The sequence below is a fragment of the Mirounga leonina genome, unplaced genomic scaffold, assembly GCF_011800145.1.
Source record: "Mirounga leonina isolate KUSES-001 unplaced genomic scaffold, KU_Mleo_1.0 Mir_200, whole genome shotgun sequence".
NCBI classification, from domain to species: Eukaryota; Metazoa; Chordata; class Mammalia; order Carnivora; family Phocidae; genus Mirounga; species Mirounga leonina.
Genome location: NW_023270503.1, coordinates 20859324 through 20881059, shown reverse-complemented (window position 1 = coordinate 20881059; position 21736 = coordinate 20859324). Strand labels below are relative to the sequence as shown.

At 43.6% G+C, this 21736-nt stretch overlaps 1 protein-coding gene across 1 annotated transcript in view; it reads right to left on the bottom strand.

Annotated features, from left to right (window-relative positions):
- The window catches only part of CA10 (carbonic anhydrase 10), a 509356-nt gene that overhangs the window by 18568 nt on the left and 469052 nt on the right, over positions 1-21736 (bottom strand). The window contains exons 6-7 of the mRNA XM_035026805.1: positions 6703-6798; positions 2150-2222 (exon numbers count right to left, since the gene is read on the bottom strand). Coding sequence (XP_034882696.1) covers positions 2150-2222; positions 6703-6798 — 169 coding nt within the window. The remainder of the gene's footprint in view (positions 1-2149; positions 2223-6702; positions 6799-21736) is intronic.

Genomic DNA, 21736 nt, shown 5'->3' with positions numbered 1-21736 from the left:
CCAGCGAATAGTTATTCATCTCTTCAGTCCTTATTGAAATGGCACCTGCTTCGTGCAACCCTGCCATGTGTTCTAAGCAGATCTGCTGTGATCCCAAAGAATTCTCTTTAGATTTTTTACATTGTGCTTGTTACATAAATGTCTCTAATGCACTACGATCTGTCTCCCCACCTAGGGAGTGAGGACCTCGTGGACAGAAAACGTGTTCTACTGATCTAGCTCGTGGCACCCAGGAGCTACTCAATAAATATTTGTGGAGGGAGTGAGCAACCAGCTGAATGAAGGTCTTGGGTTTTCACATTGCTGCCCAAGTCAGCTATCGCGGAAGCGCGTCCTTCGCGGTTCCCATGAAGCTGATGGGGCGGCAGTCAGCAGGGACGCTGCATTCCAAAGAGATGAAGCTGGAATTTCCCTCAGCCACAAAATGGCCATCTGCCATTGGTCCCAACGAGACCTGTGCCGCTGGCTCTCCAGCCCCTTGTTTGCACCAGAATTGGTACCTGTTCCTGAGGAAGGCCACTCTTCCGTAGCATGGACCCCCGTGGGTCGGCAGCAGCCACGTCCCTTAACGCGAATCAGACCCATGTTGGGCGTGGGGCGGGGAGGAAAGTCCCACTAACAATTGAGTCTGCAGCTGGCGATCTGTTAGACTGGGCATTGGGGCTTAATGTGCGATTTCATGGCTTTTCATGGTCTCTACACTGCAAATTCGAGATGATTTGAAAACACTTTATTTAATTTCCATGCTTTTTTAATAAAAAAAGTTAAAAAGACTAATAATATTGTATGGGAAGTTATAAAATGTGCTATTTGCACGAGACAGAAATGTCTTCCTTAGATGAGCAACCCGAGTGTGCACTAGGGCTTTGGTGAGGACGGGTGCGCTAGTTTGGAGACAACTCATTCTTCCAGGTGATGTCTGTCGAGGTGCCCTGGGATTCTCCAAGTTCATTCACCACCCCACACCCCAACCTTTTCATGTGGAAGTGACTCGGCAGTGAGCACCTTGTGGGGAGGGCTGGGGTCAGGCCATCTTTATGTTTGGGGAGCCTCGCCTGGTGTTTGTCATGGGCAGGGGTGCAGAAAATGTTTTCTGAATGAATGAAGGAAAGGAGGGAAGGGTTCTCCATACTCTCCCTCCAGCAGTCCAAGAGGAGACCTGAAGGCATTCACTCTTTTCCCCATCGCCACTGGAAGCAGAAGCAGCAGATACAGCTGAGCTCCTCGCTTGGTGGAAGGGCACGCCGAGGGGGTGTGGGTATAAGAATGTTGGCGTGCTGCTTTTTACTTTGGTGAAATCATTATTTACCTATTGCTTAATTCAAAATCCCAGACCCAGACGGACCCTAGAAACTGGAAGTTCGATTTCTTCACTTTACAGATGAAGAAACAGAGTTAACACTGAAGAAGCTCCTTACTTAAGGACAAAGTTGGGACTTGAATCCCACTTTCCTGCTCCCTCCTAATTAGTTAAAAAATATTTTTTTCCCTGTACTACTTCTTTCATCTCTTGGCGCGAGCTAAGCCTTTCCCAACTTTTGGGATTGCTTTGGGAGAAGTAGCACCTTTTTCCTTCTTCTCCCTTCAACTTTGCACAGCTCTCCCTTTTCTGCTTAAGGATTCTGGGGATAAAACACTCTGGAAACCCAAAGAAATGGACATAGTCCTCTAGGGCAGTGGATCACATATAGCAGTGCAGAAAGATGCCTCAGCCTGAAAAGGGACCCAGCGACACAGAGAGGGAGATTTGGTCCAGCTCTGGAAATGTTGAGGTTGGATTCAAACTACCTGGTGAATGCTTTTTCAGTCATATAATTGGCAAAGCCCTAAATGTGGCCAGCTGACATGGTGGAGTTTGTCAGCTAGTGGAGTCCCCCAGCTCATTACCAATCCATGGGATAACGATGACCATCCTCATAATAATCATTATTGCCTTAGACAGGTGTGGATGACAAAGGCACCCCGGGGACATTCTTTTGAAATGAGCTGCTTCTTAGCCAACCCTGACTCTCCAGAGTGACTTTCTAGAGAATTAAAGGATCATGAAGCTGAAAGAGGCCCTCTGAGATCATCAGTTCTGGCTTGCTGCCTTCAGACAGGACTAACCTTTATAGAATAGTTGTTGTATAGGAAATCGAACCAAACTTACTTTTATATGTTATTCTTGTGATAGTATCTCTGTTGAGCATTCGATTAAGAAATGGGTTTGATGAATCAGAAACCTAGGAGAGAAAAGAAAATATTAATGACTAGGCAGTGCTATCTCGGAATAAATACTGCCTCCTTGCATTCAATTATTCATTCATATTCATTGAGTGCCTACCATGTGCCAAACAACATGGTGGCTGGAAATTCAGACATTAAATGCACACACTCTACTCTCAAGAAATCCTAGTCTAGAGAAAGAAGACAGGTGAGTAAATGAATGGTTATAATAGAGTGTGAAGATTGCTATGATAGAGTTGCAGGCATGATGATATTAGGGGAAGACCACCCACGTGGGGAATCTGGGGAGCTGAGTGAGCTGGGTCTTGAAGGATAGGTGGAAACTACAAGGTGCTTTGCTCGTAGAATGTAGAAAGGAAGAAGGGTAAGGAAAAAATTGCATCCAGAGAATCTGTGCATATGGACATGAGAGAGTGAGAACTAGTTATGCTCCAGCAAGTACTTCCATGTAGCTGTTACTGAGGGTATGGGGGAAGGATGGAGGGTGAGGCAAGACAGGTAGGCAGGGACTAGCTCATATCAGACTTTGAATGTCATGGGAGGATATTTAAGCTTCATTCTGAAGGGATGAGGAACCATCAAAGAGTTTTAAGTAGAGGAGTGACATTTTAGGAAGGGGACAGTTATTCTAAAGACAGTGAGAGAGAAAGAGTACCCAGAATAGTGGTATCAGGGGATGAAAAAAAAATCTCTAAGAAATAATTTAAAACCTTATATAACTGCTTATTATAAGAATCAAGTATATCATAAGCCATGCCATTGTGTCAACCAATCATCCATCCATCCATCCATCCATCCATCCATCCATCTATCCATGCACCCATACATCCAATAAATATTTACCAAGTGCCTATTAGGGGCCATACATTGTACTAGATGTCCAGGGATCAGTTCCCATTTTATGTCCATGCCCTCAGGTCTCCAAATTCCTTCTTTGGGAGAACAAGGCAAGGTTCAAGGGGCTCAAGCCAGAGGACCACCATTTGGAAATTGTGATGTGCTCTCACATAACCGTGTACACTGTTTCTTAACAACCTCCCTTCTACTCAGTCTTTTCCAAGGCACAAGGGTTCATCTCAGTCAGTTCTCTCCTACCTCTCTCAGCTCTGCTCTGTAATTTACGCCTCAGCTGTTAATCGGATGCTGTGACACATCAGCATTTTAAATCTGATTTATTCTGAGGGTTGGAAAAATTGCAGCAGATGATTATTATTATTAGATAAGCAACAGGTAATTTTTAGTTTGGAGAAAGCACAGACTGTTTATTTTCCCTCCATCTGTCTCTCCTTTCCCACACAGTTTCCTGGATGTGTTGTGGTGAGACACACATGGTGGTGGGGGGGAAGCGTGATGAGTGAGAATGCTCAGTGGAGTTTGTCAGAGCCACCCCCAAATGGAGAAAAGTCCCAAAGCAAACACTGTTGCCCCCCAGAAGCTTTAGTGTCAAATTTAGCTTCTCCTTTGACCTCCTCTTTGGCCACTTAAAACATAGCTTGATGCCGCCTGTTTGTGCCAATTCACATGGAAGGAGAGACAAAAATATATTGTTACGGCTAGTAAGGAATCTGCCATGCCCCTTAATTAGGTGCCTTGGGCTCCTGGTATCCGGTGAGTCTGGGCAGCACTAATGTTGGGACTGGACCTTTTGAACTGATTAAAAATAATAGAAAAATTTCCAGAGTGCACACAGATGATTTGTGGGCTCTGGTGTGTTGGCGGCGTGGGAGGGAGGATAAAGTATGTACTTGGTATAAGTGAGCTTAAGTGGGAAGTTAATGGTGTGTGATTGAGCAGTAATTACAGCCAAATCTCAGTTCCCTGTGGTCATGGAAAGGATGGGGGATTAGGAGGGAACAGAGATAAATAAAACACACAGATAAACAATTCTCTTACTTTAGCCAACAACTCCAACCCTTCTATGGCTCAGTTTTTGGCCAGGGTGCCTTCTCTAGGGATTCAGCTGACCCAGAGGAGGGGCCTCTCATTTTCTGTGCCTGCCTACCCTGCAGTGACCTTCGCTGGGAAGGGGGGTGCAGAAAGATCAGAAGGAGGGGAGGACCACCAGAGGTTGGGTGCCCTTAGAGCCAAGGGCTCTGTTCATCTCATTTCTAGGCACATGCCTAGCATAGGACAGGCCCATGTCCCACACTTAGTCGGTGTTTTGGGATGAGTGAGTGACAAGTCTCAGCTTGGATAACTCACTGTGGAGCATCTGGGAGTTGATTAAATTGGACAAAGAGAGAAATGCTGTGACTTATTCTGAGATCCAGCGAGAAAGCTTCAGGTTTGCTCAGGGAAAGAATGGAAGCATCCCTAGGGGGCCAAACTGGCCTGAGAAGATGCAGGAGCTGGCCCCCAAACTTTCACTGACTGCAGGGGTGGGGACATAAGTTCCTCCCAACAGCCCGCTGGGACACAGCCGGGACCTGCGTCAGTAATCTCCCTGCAAGAGCTTGTGAAACACGCCCATGGTCTGCTGTTGAGGAGACTAACTTCCTGGCGTATCAATCACCCTGTCAGCTGGAACATGCCTGAGCTTCTGGGATGACATCCACTGACTCGAGCGCTTTAAGCAAAGTGAGGCACAGTCAGGGGCCTAAGCTGAGGCACCTGCCAAAGGACAGGCGGTGTTGGGCAGCTCAGGTTGGCCGACATGGAACCCAGGCATGGGGAAGGCCAACGAGGCAGGTGAGCTCCTGGACACTCACAAGGCAATACTGTGACATATCGGCAGGCTTCCCAGCAACGAGCATGGCCCAGGATGAACGCATAGGTTGTATCAACATCATGATCGAGGCTGGTCGAGGGAGATAGAGTTTGCCCTGTGCTTGTGGGTGGCATAGGGGCATGGGGGAAGATGTTTGCAAATGTCATGATCTCTCTTCTTCATCTCAGTTGCTTTCTCCAAGCTCTGTTGGGGAGGCATGTGGTATGAGGAAGGTCATTAGTGTGAAAGTCAAGCAAGACCTGGGCTCCTTTCCTGGATGGGCTGTTAGAAGCTACATGCACTTGGGTGGAATGCAAAGATTCTCTGAGCCATTTTCTTCATCATAAGGATGCTGGTGCCCGCCCCACAGGTTTATTATTAGGGTTAAGTCACAAAATATATGTAAAGTATGTCTCTCAGTGCCTGGAATTCAGAAATCTGCTCTTCATTATAACTGGGTCTGTGATGATGCCAAGAGGTGTAGAGTAGGGACTGGCAGGATCTCTGCCAGAACCAATGTCCTTTGGGTGTCACATCAGGTACTCAGAAGGTATGACAGCCCAAAAATATGCTTTCCTGGCCAAAACCCCTTCCTGTCTTTGCTAATGACGGCTGCAGGAGTTGAGTGGCCCACAGATACCTCTGGCCAATGTTCAGCTCTGCCCAGGCCACAAGAAGGCCCGGTGGGACCCCCATGAGGAAGAACTCAGGAGGTGGCATGCACTCTAGAGAGGGAGGACCAGGCAGGGCCAAGTGCCTGTTGCAAAGGGTGATGATGCTTTGGGAGAGGAAATGGGGGTAATGCCTGGGGTGTCCCCGTGCCCAGTCTCCTGAGCAGTGATCATGTCACCACCAGAACTCTGTTAAAACCCCCCAGTGGCAAATGCTGGATTTCTACTGATCATATTCACCAGATTCCAAGTTCTGATGGGTGTGGCCTCTCGTGGTCTGGCCAGAACTGCCCAAGGGGCTAGCACAGTGACTGCCAGCTTTTGGAACGGTCACACATTCCTTTTGTTTTCTCTCTCTTTTTTTCCCAATTGGAAAGACATTTCTTCTTTTCTCGTTTTCTTTTAAATTTGCATACCTGCTTCCCTCCGTATCTGTCCAAATGTTAAAGGTGATTATTATGATGATGATTTTTAACAAACTGGAATTTTCTTGGTTGGAGATCTGTTGTTGTCATTGACTGTTGGGGAGATGTGGAGCCTCCTGAGAATGTCATAAACTTAGCCTTCATGATCTCTCCTTAATTTCTCCCAGGGGTGCTTACGAGGGAAAGGAAGAGGAAGATGGGAGGTGTGGTTCAGAGCAACTTCAGGGAAGCTGGAGGGAGCTGTTCAGGGCAGGGCCTGGAGGGGAGGGACATCTCACATTTCCCTTCTATCTCTGTTTCCAAGGGGCCACTGAGGGACAGGAGCTTAATGCTGTGGGGTGTCAGTGAGCCACCCCTCCTCTTCTGTTGCATCCTTTTGCACGATGTGGGACCTGAAGACTGTCGTTGGCTCCAGCTCCCCTTTTCTCTCTAGAACAAAGGCTGCTGAATCCTCAGGCTCTGGAGCTTTGAAATGGAGCCATCGTTTCTGCATCTTCGTGAAAGGGACCTCATGTGTCACAAATCTCATGGGTATAAAAGTCACCATCCTGAAGCTTTTCTTGGGCACGGACCTCACCCCTTTGGTTATTTCTGAGACCCAACAGAGACTGAGCTGGTATTCTGACCGGGCTGGGAATGGCAAGAAAAGAATGAAAGAATGCAAGACACTTACTTTTATAAATATAGAAACTACCACCAATCCATTAGGGCTCTTTGCAGCTTCTGTGACATTTGTATATAACTCATGGTTATAGTGGATGAGCTGCACCTGGCAAGAGGGAAAAACAAGAGTAAGAACAACAACCTCGCCCAAACAGGTGTGAGGCACAGCATCTCCACCCTACATAAGGGTTAACTTTAAGGTACACTGTAGAACAATCGTAAAGACAATGTTGTAATTGAAAGGTATTCAGGGAGGTGTGTGTGCATGTATGTATGTGTGTGGGGTGTATATAAAATGCACACACACACACACACACGGATATACAAAAGTACCCATATATCTTTGCAAATGTTTTCTGGTAACAATCATGCCTTTAATAAGCTCTTCCCATCTGGCTCTGGCTCTGTCCCAGGATATTTCCCCTAAAGCGTGTGCAAAGTGAATTTCTCTTATTAGGAGTGGAACTGCCCTGCAGGGGCAGACATGCCCTCCTGGCTGCATCCATAGTTGCCACTGGCACTGAGTGAATGTTCCCCCCATGGCCTTGGGCAAGCAGGGAATGGTTAGGTTCTGAGTCAGCCCAGTGACTCTGGGAGGACAGTGGCCAGCCTGTGAGATGCAGCATTCCTGATAAAGAGAGTGATGGCTCAGGCTGCGGATGCCCCAGCCTGCCAAGGTCATCTGCTTGTGCAGGACTCAACTTCCTCCTTGCTCAGTGAAGATCAGCAATCTGTTTGTTAATAAGCCTTTGTGCAATGGTTAGTGTAAGTAGCAAATGAAGTCTTGGATCTGGGCTCCAGGAAACTAGGTTTTCCCTTTCTTCCCTAATTTTTAAAAAATGCTTTTCTAAGGAATTGTGAAACATAGCATACATATATGTTTAAACGAATGCCCCACGAATTTTTAGCCACATGGGTAATTTACTCCATCTCACTGAGACTTGGTTACTTCCTCTGAAAAACAGGTGTGATTGTCTCTCCTTAGAATTCATCTCAGGCTGTGGTTTTAAAATAGATTTTTTTTTTTTTTAACAGTATGGAAGTATAATTTTTGTAACAAACTAAAAAAAAAAAAAAAAAGTGAGAGTTCTTCCCCCACCTCTGTGCAATCCCAGCCCAAGCAATATGACTATTAACAGTTTAGCATATGTCCTTCCTGATATTTTTTGTGCTTATAGATCACACACATATACATGGAGGGTTTAAAAAATTTTAAAAGATCCAGGATCTATAAATATCTAGGATAGATAAATTCTTAGAAACATACAACCTACCAACACTGAATCAAGAAGAAATAAAAACCTGAACAGATGAATACAAATAAAGAGATTAAAGTAATAATCAACCCCCCCTCCCAACAAAAAGAAGCCCCAGACCAGGTTTTGTGGGTAAATTCTACCAATCATTCAAAGAAGAATTCATACTGATCCTTCTTAAACTCTTCCAAAAAATGGGAAGGAGAGAGAATACTTCCAAACTCATCTTACGAGGCCAACATCATCCTGACACCAAACAAAGCCAGATACTTTAAGAAAAGAGAACTACAGACCAATATCCCTAGTGAGCAAAGATGCAAAAACACCAATGGAATAGTAGCAAGCTGAATTTAACAACACATTGAAAGGATTATACATCATGACCAAGTAGGAATTATTCCTGGGATGCAAGGATGGTTTAACATATGTAAATCAATCAGTGTGATACACCACATTAACAGAATGAAAGATAAAACCAACACGACCATCTCAATACATTCAGAAAAAGCATCTGACAAAATTCACCATCCTTCATGATAAAAACTCTCAACAAAACAGGTATAGAAGGAACTTACCTCAATGCAATAAAAGCCATATATGAAAAGCCCATAGCTAATACAATCAATGGGGGAAAAACTGAAAACTTTCCTCTAAGACAAGGATACCCACTCTTGCCACTTTGATTCAACATAGTGCTGGAAGTCATAGGCAGAGCAATTAGATAATAAAAAGAAATAAAAGGCATCCAAATCAAAAAGGAAATTAATAAAGTCAATTCCATTTACAATTGCAATAAAAAGAATAAAGTACAATTGACCTTGAACAACACAGGTTTGAACTGAGCTGGTCCACTTACATGCTGATTTTTTTTTTTTAAATACAGTACAATATTGTAAAGGTATTTTCTCTTATGATTTTCTTAATAGCATTTTCTTTTCTCTAGCTTACTTTATTGTAAGACTATATAGTAGTGTACCAAACATGTGTTAATTGACTATGTTATCAGTAAGGCTTTTGGTCAACAGTAGGCTATTAGTAATCAAGTTTTTGTGAAGTCAAAAGTTATACAGGGATTTCTCACTGCATGGGGGGAGTTGGTGTCCCTAACTCTCGCATTATTCAAGGGTCAGCTGTACTTAGGAGTAAGCTTAACCAAAGTGAAAGACTTGTACACTGAAAACTATAAAATATTGATGAAGGAAATTAAAGAAGGCATAGATAAATGGAAAGACATCCCATGTTCATGGGTTGGAAAAATTAATATTGTTAAAATGTTCATACTACTTTCAGCTCAATCCCTATCAAAATTCCAATGGCATTCTTTACAGAAATAGAAAAAGTATTCCTAAAATTAATATGGAACCAAAAAAGACTCTGAATAGTCAAAGCAATCTTGAATAAGAACAAAGCTTCCTGGTTCCACAAAGTATGATACTGACATAAAAACATACGTATAGACCAGTGAAACAGAACAGAGGGCCCAGAAATAAATCCACACACTTATGGTCAACTAATCTTTGACAAGGATGCCACGAATATACAATGGGCAAAGGATAGTCTCTTCAGTAAAGGATGTGGGGAAAACTGGATATCTCCTAAAGAAGAATGAAGTTGAACCCTTATCTCATGTCATATAAAAAATTAACTTAAACTGGATTAAAGACTTACATATAAGACCTGAAACTGTAAAACTAGTAGAAGAAAACATAGGGAAAAAGCTTCTTGACATTCAGTGGTCTTGGCAATGATTTTTGGGTCATGACACCAAAAAGTACAGGCAATAAAAGCAAAAGTAGGCAAGTGGGACTGTATCCAACTAAAAAGCTTCTGCATAGCAAAGGAAACAAAACAGTGAAAAGGCAACCTACAGAGTGGGAGGAAATATTTGCAAACCATGTATCTGATAAAGAGTCAATATCCAAACTATATAGGGAACTCAAAGAACTCAATAGCAAAAACCCAAATAGCCTGGTTGAATACGGGCAAAGGGCTTGAATTGACATTTCTCAAAATAAGACATATAAATGGCCAATAGGTACATGGAAAGGTGCTCAACATCACCAGCCATCAGGGAAATGCAAATCAAAACCACAATGAAATATCATCACACACTTGTTAGAATGGCTATTATCAAAAAGACAAGAGACTACAAGTGTTGGTGAGGATGTAGAGAAAAGCAAACCCTTGTACACTGTTGGTAGGAAGGCAAACTGGTATATCACCATTATGGAAAACAGTATGGAGGTCCCTCAAAAAATTAAAAATAGAACTGCCATATGATCCAGCAATTCCACTACTGGGTCTGTATCCAGAGCAAATGAAATCTGGATCTCAGAGAGACATCTGCAGTCCCATGTTCATTACAGCATTATTCACATTAGCCAAGATATGGAAATAACCCAAGTTTCTGTTGATGAATGAATGGATAAAGAAAATGTATAAAGAAAAATAAGATGGAATATTAGTCACCCATAAAAATGAAGGAAATCCTGCCATTTGTGACAATATCGATGAACCAGGGGGACACCATGCTAAGTGAAAAGCCACACCCAGAAAGACAGATACTTTATGGTCTCACTTATGTATAGAACCTTAAATAGTCAAACTCACAGAAACAAAGAATAGCTTGGTGGTTGTCAGGGGCTGGGGGGAAACAGAAATGAGATGTTGGTCAAAGGGTACAAAGTTTCAGTTATTCAAGATAAGTGAGTTCAGGGGCTTTGAGTACAGCCTGGTGATGATAGTTAGCAATACTGTATTGCATACTTGAAATCTGCTAAGAGCATAGATCTTAAATTAAATCATCTTTACATACACACACAATAGTAACTATGTAGAGGTGGTGGATATGTTATTTAGTTTGTGGTAATCTAATATATTAATGTATTCATATATCAAAATATCAAGTTGTACACTTTAAACACACATAATTTTTATCGGAGAAATCTCGAAAAGTTGTTAAAAATTAAAAATGAATGGAATTATCTATAATTATAATTATATTATATAATATATATGATTATATATTATAATTCTTTATAATTATGACCCTGAACTTGATTTTTTAAAATTTAAAAATAGTTTGTGGCTATCTTTCGAAGCCAGTTTGTATAGAGCTACCTAAGTTTTTATAACAGCTGCAGAATTTTCTTTTGCACGAACGCCGAATGCCCCGTGACACATTTAACGATCCTCTCACTGGCTTTCAGTTTGTTTCCAGTTCTTCTTTCGTCTTGTAACAATGTCACAGAAAGCTCAGCTATATCTGTCTGTAGCAGTGTGAACATTTTCCACAGGCTGATGGGAGAATCTAATAAGACAGTGCCTGTAAAAGTGATTTGTGACTCCGAAAAAGTGTAAGTGTATTCATTATTACCAATATCCTGTATTGTGTTAAAAAAAGGAGGTAAAGTTTTAGATGCTGAGAAAGTCAATGATTTAAAAAAAAAAAGTGCTTTTCTTTGATCTTTGGAAAAAAACCACCTCTAACACAGTGGTTTGCAACCTTCACTGTGCATTTAAATCACCTGGGTGCTTTTAATACCCACCTGTGCCTGCTCCCCTGATTCTGATTTCATTGATTTGGAGTGGGAACAGGGCATGGAGATTTGTTAAATGCTCTCCAGCTAGCGGGCAGCTGGAGTGGAGAGCCAGTACCACACGATCAATGAGCATCCACACCCCCTCAATGCCCAGTCAGGTGGATGGAAACTTGGATCTGAGAATACCCTGACCATCCTGAGTCATTAGGGCTTTTCATGGAGGGAGCATGGTATTGCTGCTCTTGAAATATCCTATTTGCTCATTGCTTTCTCACTTCGCGTGTGTTTTGCCGATGGTGGCAGATGGTCCTACAGCAGCTCTTCTGTAATCAGAAAGGCAACCATGGGCAGGGACTGGCAGCTCTGCTTTGCCTGTGCAGATTGGATCAGGCAGGTTGAAAAGATGCAGGAAGAAGTCTCTTGAGCCACTGGGTGACCCACAGGGTGGCATTCTGCAGGGGCTGGGGACTGCAGAAGGGTGAGGCTGTGCTCTGCTCTAAGCTTGAGTTGGCACATTTAGAATTTCGATCTGATGTACAATACAAAGGGCTTACAAAAGCAAACTCTTTGGGAGCTAATCGTGATATGCTAATTAAGCATCAAACCTAGTTATTCATTAAAGAGATGCCCCAAGGGCTTCTGCCAGCCTAGTTGGAATTACCACATGAAAGAGCTAACCCTGGATTACAGGAAATTATTTTATAATCTTGACTTCTTATTAATTTAGACAGGTGCCCTCAATTGAGAAGCGTTCTGGAAATGCAAGAACGAGAAATCATTGTGTTAGAGGAAGAAATAAGATATTGTTGGTTTTTTCATGATGCTCCGATGCAGCTCAGAGCCTGACACCAAGATCCAGCACACTCTCTGTACTTAAGTCCTTCGTGACCCGATGTGACTCTTTCTTGTGTGGCACTGGCTTGAACCTTGTGTTCTCATCCCAGAACATACTGTCTCACTCAATCCTACAGGCGCCTGGAATTCACTTGTTCAAAAAATCTTGGAGGGCCAACTACGTGCTGAGGCCAGTTGTTTAAGACTGATGAAGTCCTTGACCTCCTAGAGGTCATTTCAGATAGCATCGACAGCTTTGAAGGAAACAAACAAGACTTTGGCTTGCAAAGTGAATGGCAGTAGTGGGAAAAATGGGGGTGAGGTACATAGGAGTGGGAATGATGTCAGGTAGTGTAGAGTTGGTGAAGGCCTGTCTGCAGAGGTGAGATCTGAGCTGCGTTCTGATGATGAAAGGAGCTGGGCGTGGAAGACTAGAAGGAGGCACGACACGGGCAGAGAGCACAGCCTCTGCAGAGGGGTAGGGACAAATGGCTGAGCATGGTTGGGGAAGGGTGAAGGTGGCTCAAGATGGGACGAGCTCATGGGGGGCTTTGCAGACAATGGTAAGGAGCTTTGACTTTATTTCAAATGCAACAGGAAGTCACTGGTTTTAAGGAAGAAATCAGTTTATCAGATGTGCATTTTTGAAAGATTTCCCAGGGCAGAGTGGAGACAGAGGAGACCTTGCCTCCCCTTCTTGACCTAACAGCTCAGCTCTGGTCTCATCTTCTCTAGGACATCTTCCATGAATCACTGACCTTGAACGTCAAGTGCAGCTCCTCTCTGCTCCATGGCGCTCTTGTCCAGGGGACAGGTTCAAAATACTTTACAGCTGGGATGGCAGGAGTACTGAGTGATCAGGACAGACGTTAAGTCATAGACAACCGTACAATCACATGGGTGCTGAATGTCATTGTTGACATTAGTCACCACCATCATTTGTTGATAATCATCACCAACACTTGCTGCACACTTATTTGTGCGAGACAAAATGCCAGCAGTAGCATCACCTCATTTAACCCTCATAAAATTCCGTGAGTTGTGCCATTCTGTCCATCTGAGTCTTGGGGACAGTGGGCCTCTGAGAGATGCTTTGCTCAAGGGAGTGGAAAGAGTTGAGATTGCCCTAGTTCCTATGCTGGTAGAGTTCACACTCTACTCATGCTCATGCACCATGTTATTTTGAAATTATTCTTTTCTCTACCCATGAACAAACATCTCAAGGGCAGGGTTATCTTTCATCATATCCTATGCCCTGGGCCTGTCATGGGACTTGCTTGGAGGCGTTGGCAATGTTTGTTGAATGAATCCCAATTCTGCATCCTGTAGATTCTTCATCTTGGGAGGGGCCTCGGAGGAAATCCAGGCCAGCCACTTCTTCTAAAAATGAAGAAACTGAAACCAGAGTGAGGCTTGCCCAAGATCATACGGTCAATCATACATCCATTCATTCAACAGCGTTTATTGAGCAACCACTAAGTGAGGCAGAGTAGTGTGAGTTGAAGTCGAACAGGGCGATGGGGCCAGACCATGGAAAGCCTGGCAGGCCAAGCTAGGGGGTCTGGATTCCATTTTAAGGGTGATGGAGAATTGTGTTTATGACTATACTCTTAGGACCACAGGCAAAGCTTCCGTGCCCCATCATGGAAGTGAGCAGCCGACAAACATTGGTCTTTGGTGACAAGTAACTCAGCTTTCAAGCTGATAGAGAAGTACTCATCTTTACTACATGAGCAGAACTACTGCAAACAAGCTTCCGAGTCGACAGCAAGCTATCCTTGCCATGGGTTAGGCTGAGAGCAGCATGTGGTATAAAGGTCTCACACCGAGTTCACACTTGGCAGCAACGAGGTGATTGATGGGTGCGTACCAGGCTGTGCTCGCTCACCCTTCACGCCTCAGCAGAGTGACCAGCTGGGTCCTCAGACCGTGCTGTAGACGCCTCAGTTCGTCTTTCCCAGCGTGACGCTCCATTAGCAGGAGCCCCTTAGTGAACTCAGGAAAGAGCAGCCTTGTCATGGAAGACTACACACCTGGCATTCGGAGGGATAACACCACCACCTTAATTACCCCTGCTTAGACACCTCAGTGGCTTCCCATTGTTCTGAGACGGAGATGGAGACCCAAATCTGAGCACAAGCCATGTGTGGCCCCTGGCATTTCCCACCACATCTCCTCATTCCATGTGCTCTGGCTACAGTGACCCTTTAGTTTCCTTGCGCACCATGCTTCCTCCTTCCCTAGAGCCTATGCATACACTGTTCCTTCTGCCTAGGATGCCCTTCCCTCCCCTCTGTGTCTACCCTTTATTTACACACCCCTTTATTTATTTATTTATTTATTTTTAAAGATTTTATTTATTTATTTGAGACAGAGAGAATGAGAGACAGAGAGCATGAGAGGGAGGAGGGTCAGAGGGAGAAGCAGACTCCCTGCCAAGCAGGGAGCCCGATGCGGGACTCGATCCCGGGACTCCAGGATCATGACCTGAGCCGAAGGCAGTCGCTTAACCAACTGAGCCACCCAGGCGCCCCTACACACCCCTTTAGATCTGAGCTCAAGGGTCACCTCTTGAGAGAGATCCCCATGACCCACCCTCATGGCATCCCATGTCTTTCCTCTTTGAGACAGATCACAGTTTTGTTTCAGTCTCATTGTGCGATTGATTAATGCTTGCCATTTTCACTATGCTGACTTTAAGCTTCGTTCAGGCAAGGATCATATCTGATGGGTCCTTGTCATGTCCCCATGCCCAGCACAGAACCTGGCACGTATTAGCTATAGCAACATAGAAACAATTGTTAAGTGAATGAATGAAGCCACGCAGGCTGGCAGAAATACAATAATATGTGATGTCCCCAAGGGACAGGGAGAGCAAGGCACTTGGCAGAGCTGGTAAAGGAACAGCCTGGAATCCTAAAGAGAGGATCTCTAATGAGAACTCGCCACTGGGTACCCTTGGGCAAGGCAGGCCTCTCATTTATAAACAGGATAATAATATTAACTACTTCACAGAACTGTGGTGATGATTTTATGAGACAAAATATATAAAGCATTTAGCCCAGGGCCTGGCATCTCACAAGCACTCAGTAATTAGCTCTTCAGAATGACTAAACAAGCAATCGATAATAGAGCCTTCAGCTCCCGCGGGAATAGGGGGTAGGTGCGCGCAGCCCCCTCTTCTGGGTCCTCACTTTGAGCCTGTTTTCCCAAGGGAAGCTTGAGCAAGATATTGCCTATTCAAAACTTGGATCGTTTTCCAATTTCTCTTGTCCTGTTCAGACACGTATGGAGCACCCTGTGTTCCAGGCACCGGATGAGGTGAGAGCTTTTAAAGAGAAACATTTCCCCGGTGGTTCATCCTGTAATCGAGAGGTTGGCAGGCTCTCTGTAGAGTCAGAAAGTAAATAAATTCAGTTATGTGGGTTATGGACTCTCTGTCACAACTCTTCAAGTCTGCTTTGGAATGAAAGGCACCACAGACAAAATATAAAAGAATGGGCGTCTCTGGGTTCCCACAAAACTATTTACAAAAACAGGCGGCAGGCTGTGGTTTGCCAACCCTGCTAGTCTAAATTTGAGAGATGAATACAAAAATTCAGGGGGTATACTTTATCCAGTCAGTGTTCTATGGAGATAGGAAGAAAATACATATTGAAGGAATATCAATATTAACCTCTCCCTTCCCTTTAAATGATGATTACCGCTATCACATTCCTATAGCCCTTTAAAGTTTTCAAGGGCAGATTCAACTCCTGGAGGGCTTGATTCCAGTCAAGCCATAAGTCCCACCCATCGTCTGCCAGACGCCAGGCGACCAGAGATGAGCGCCATATATTCAATTACCCCATTTGTTCCTGACATAGGCAAATGATGAAACAAAGGCACAGAGAGGTTAAGCAACTCTTCCGAGGTCACACAGCCAAGTGACTCTGGTCCGCTTTGCTTTCGGGTGTACACACTTTTTCTCCTCACAAGAAAGGAGAAAGACAAAGGTGTTTTATATCTGAGGGCAGATCACATTTCAACAGCGGTTGCTGGAACAATTATCAGCTAGAACTTATTTATAGAGCATCATTAACAAGTTCGTCTTTATGTGTAAGAGCGCACGCAGTCTGTGGAGGAGAAGGCGGTTTGGTATTTACCAACTGTCAAGTTCTGGCCCTCAGGTTTGGCAATTATCACCGGTCTGCCTGGTGACAGATCATTTCCTCCATTTTAAGATGCGGAATGCAATTATGGCTAAAGAGAAAAAGAAGTGCCTATAATTTCAGGGACTAAAGACCCCCAAATGTGGTCCAGCGATCACAGCAACCTATAAAACCAGAGTGAAATATGGTATTCCGACCTCTCCCACCGAAGACCCCCAAAGATAACAAAACCTGGGTTTTTAAAGCATGGTGTTTTTCACTGAGTTGCATGACAGTTGGCACACGTGGGGAGTGGTACGTTTGGATGGAGGATGCTTCTGGAAAAGCCATTACTTTGAATCCAGCCCAATATCTCTTCTGTCCAAATAACCCTGGGCTAGTTGTCTAGCCCCTCTGTGCCTTATTTTCTTCATCTGTGATATGGGAATGCAGCTAAGGATCATTGTGAGAGTAAAACAAAAACATACACTAAAAAAGTCTTTCAGGAACGAGGCAGGGTATAGTCAAACATACAAAATAAATGAGGTGACACATACAAAGTACCACACATAGGAAAGGTGATTCCAATATTCCTTCTTTTTCCTTCCACAATGCAGAGATTGGACACACTTTCCTTCTTACTGGTTTCTGGACTTGAAATCTGTTGTCACAAAACAAACCACATGCCAAGAATCTTCTGGAGCATTCTCTCTTCTGAAGAGACATATTTCTCACACGTTTATCATGAACCACCGAATTAGGCTATTCCCTGATGCTTTTCTTTTCCTTTTTTTCCCCTGCAACATTTTGAAATAGCCATTTCTAGAAGCCAAGCTCTCTTCCTACGATCCTTTTTTCAAAGCATCTGTATCCTTTCCAACTCTCCTGAAAGAAGCTGCAGAAAGCCAGAGCAGGATGCCCTCCTGTAATGAGGTCCGGATCCTCCCGGAAGTGACTTCAGGCAGTGGCTGCTACCCGCCAGGATGGGAAGGTGAGGTCTGCAGGTATGTTTTGAACCTTGGCTGATTTTAATGAATGCTCTGCATCCTGCTACCCACACTTCACTGCTCCTGTCCTTCCTCTGCATCCAGCTACTTCCTGCCTATGCTCCCATGACGTCAAATGTATCCCAGCTAAGGGAACGGGGGGAGGCTCATTCACTGGCTCTGGAGTTAAATGTCCTGGGTTCAAGTCCTGGTTATTCAGTCTCTTTGAGCCTCAATGTCTTCATACGCAAAAATGTGACTCCAACATAACCTTGCAAAGAGTCAGGATGATTAAATGAGCTAAAACATGTAAACGAGCTTTAGTGTGTAAATGAGATAAAGCAGGCTTTAGGAGCTGTGCCTGGAACAAAGCAAACGCTCATTAAATGGGAGGCTTGGTTATTACTATTAGACACGTCTGGCTGCTGGGGCTTAGATAAGGGACACGAGAAGCCTGGAAGGATGAAGTGACCTGTTACATCCAATAGATTACAGCAGAGCCCAGCTGTGAACACTTGGAGACTGTATTTCTTGAAGACAAGGTTAGTCTATTATTCATTTTTGTATCTTACTTTATCTTACTGTCATCTGCTGCCAAGAAGATTCTGCCAGTCTTTTCTTTCTGTAGTTCATATGATGAAAATTGTAGATGTACTGGACACACTGTCTCCATTATCTATGCACCGCCTCTCTTAGCCTCATGGTCATCCTTGTGGAAGAGCCTGTCCCCGGGGGGAAAAACCCATGTTCTGGTACGTTCAGCTCGTTTTTGTTCCATGTTTATTGAATAAGGAACCCCAGAGCTCACATAAATAGTATTAATGAAGGCTCACTTTGTTCTAATTATTGTAGGGACATGTTATATAGTTCCTTTGGTTAAGATAAGAATCTTGTTTCTACTTCTAGTACCCACAGAAAAGCCTGGCCAGAATGGGTTTATAAGTATGTTCCATAAGACTCTTTTTTTTTTTTAAAGATTTTATTTATTTATTTATTTGAGAGAGAGAAACAGCACGGGCGGGGAGAGGGTCAGAGGGAGAAGAAGGCTCCCCGCTGAGCCGGGAGCCCAATGTGGGACTCGATTCCAGGACTCTGGGATCATGACCTGAGCCGAAGGCAGTCGCTTAACCAACTGAGCTACCCAGGCGCCCTCCCTGTTCCATAAGACTCTTAAGGGGAGGCAGGCCATGGTCTCTTACAATCTTATATGTAAGAAGCCTAAGCTAATATTAGCTAATGGAAAACAATATTATGTTAAAAATTATTTTTATTATTATCTTACTCTATATTTTTATCTTATGTACTTTATTTTATTATTTTATTATGATCAAGTAGGGTTCATATCAGGAATCAAGAGTCAACATTAGAAAAAAATCTTCCAATGTAATTTGGTTGAATGGAGGGGGGAAGAACCGTGAACATTTTTCAGGAGGGATGACCTACTTTTAAGTCACACTTATACCAAATTAATACCCATTTTAGTGGAATTATTTCTCATCTTGGCCCAAGAACATGGCTTTAACAGTTGAGTCTTCTGACTTCACCGATGTGATGGCTGGTCTTGCATCTCTTAGACACTGTAAAAACTGTTAAGTTACTTTTGTTTCATTGTCCTGCTTAAAATGACTTCAGTTTTGTACTTAAAAAAGAAGAGTCCAGTGCTTCAACCTGATGGCCAGGATATCTTTGCCTGAGGTCTGATCTCAGGGTGTGGACGAGGAAGGCAACCTCCAAATGATCATGTGATGGCGTGGGCCAAAGCATGCCCATGGGAGACTGAGTCAGGCTCTGAAAACATCCTTCTCTATTGCTTGGGGCCACCACCCACAGTGCAATGTGAATGACGTTCCAGGGGATCACAGTGTAAGGTTTCTATCCTTTCACAGTTATTTGTAGATGTTTATGGACTCACTAGTTTAGATATAATTCAACAGAAGAGACACATGATCAGTCAAATATCCACAGGCCACGACCATTACTAGGGGCTCTGCAGCAGGCGCATGCCGAGGGCTTGATCCAAAAGCCTTCTGAGCTTCACTTCGCAGTTGGTCCTGGGATTAGCCAACCTCACATAAGTGCGAAACAGAGGAGGAACCAAACTCTCCTTGGTAATTAAAGACAGCTCTGTGGTACTGGATGGCGTGAGGGCCTCAGAATCTCAAGTTCTAGTCCTCGGGGTCCAAGCTCTGTGCCTTACTTGCTTTGTGACCTCAGGTGATCACCTAATATTCTTCTGTCTCAGTTTCCTGATCTGTAACATGAGGCCAGCCACTTGTGCCTTCTAGGCTTTTGGGAAGGATTTGAAAAAATAATGGATTACACATCGGGTGTATTTTCAGCATGTGGGACAGTGCCTGGCATATTCTATGTTCTTAGATACTTGAAGGAAGAAATGCATGTATGAAAATCCTTCATATACATATTTTCTTTTTATTCCAAACACTGGACGACTCAATCTTTCAGGACTCTAATAATAATGATTCTTACAGGTATCCTGGTGGGAGTAGTAGCTGGGGTGGGGAGGTGGGGGCTACTTGGATGACATCTTTAGAAGAAAAAGAAAAGAGCTCATCTGGAGAATAGTGAGATTCTTTGGGAGCAATAACAAAGGTTAAATTAGGCACATTATAGAGGCAGAACCTGTTGTTCCAAGTTCTCAGACCAGAGCAAAGGAACCACTAGGCCAAGAGTAAAAGCCCTTCTTTTTCTCAGATTCCGACTCTAAAAGCAAGTAACTCTATCAAGACTTTGATGACACATTATTCAGTCACATCTGCTTTCTGCAGAGGCTGTAAACAAGCCATCACGGAGGAAGGAAAGATGAGCTCCTCACAGACCTCTCGCATAGCCACCATATTCAGTCAGTTAATTCAGAAGAGTTACTTTTGATGAGTACTCTCCTGCCTGTCATATTAATGGAAATCGAAACACAACATCTATTAGATAAGAGAGGAGGGTTTTTTCTTCTCTTGTAAATCAGGCTGTGGAGCAATTTGGATAAAATGTTCCTAAAACTAGGCTTTATTTTGTACACATTAATTGCATAAAGTGTAATACTTAACTAGATACGCACACTTTCAAAGTCCATTAAATATACATAAATATAATCCACAGGATTGACTCTGGGGATGAGGAGTAGAAAGAGCTCCAAGCTGGCAGTCAAGGGGACTGGGTTTTAAAGGACAGTCCTGCCACTCAATAGTTGGGTGGGTCCCTGCTCCCTTTTAGACCTCAGGGTGTTTATCTGGAAAACATGGAGATTTCAAGGACAGGGTTTTTGATTCTTCTAAAAAATGCACATGGGTGGGAGGTGTGGGCTGTTGCCTCCTGAGTTTCTGTCAAAGTCAGTTAAGTCACATAAAACTGAAACCAAATATTTATTTGAAATGTTTAAATGAAAGCTTCTGTGAAATGTTTAAGTGGAAGTTGTAGTATACAGCATGTGTCAGCCTGTGGTCACAAATGGAATGACTAGAGGTGGCCAGGCTGGTTGACAAGAGAAGAGGGGCTAAGGTCAAAGAATACCTGTGTGCAAGTCAGGAACAGTCTCTGGGTCTCCTGGCTGCCCATCTGTGACCTCTGGTTTGATAGTGTTTAGGCCAAACCAAATCACACTCAAACAAAACAAAATATCCCAAACCCGAGAACCGACACCCATGTTTTCATTCAGTTATTCTTTCGGTAAACACTTATCTGTGCCTCCTGGGCACCAGGCACCGTGTAGGATATGAGGTGATAAAAAGAGGGAAGGTCTCAGAGGCAGAAGGAAGCACATGTACAAAGGCCCTGTGGCACCAGGGAGGTGTGTGTAAGAAGAAACGGCTGGAGCCCAGAAGGAAAGGTGAGCTAGGAGAAAAAGGGAGGGACCACACCCATACCCAGCCTTGGAGATCCTGATAAGAATTTTGCCTTTATCCTAGGAAAAAGCACAAGTCATCTGAAGTTTTAAGACCAAAGGAAGGGTGTGTATGAAGGGATAGGGAATAGTGATAACATCAGATTTGCTTTTTGCACAGATCACTGAACCAAAAATTATGGAGAGAAGTCTGTAAGTATAGGAGGCTCTTCACTACAGCTCATTTCCTCACTATGGTGTTGGATCCTTCCAGGTTCTCAGTGAGCCAGGCATTCCAAACCCTGGAATCAGATCACCCCAATTCAATAACATATCTCACATCATGGTGCTTGACAAGTTAAAAATAATTTGAATATCTGCTTAAATTTTTTAATCTTAAAAGGCACGGAACATTATCTCGTGATTTTTTTTTCTTAAAAAAAAAAAGAGAATTAAAAGAA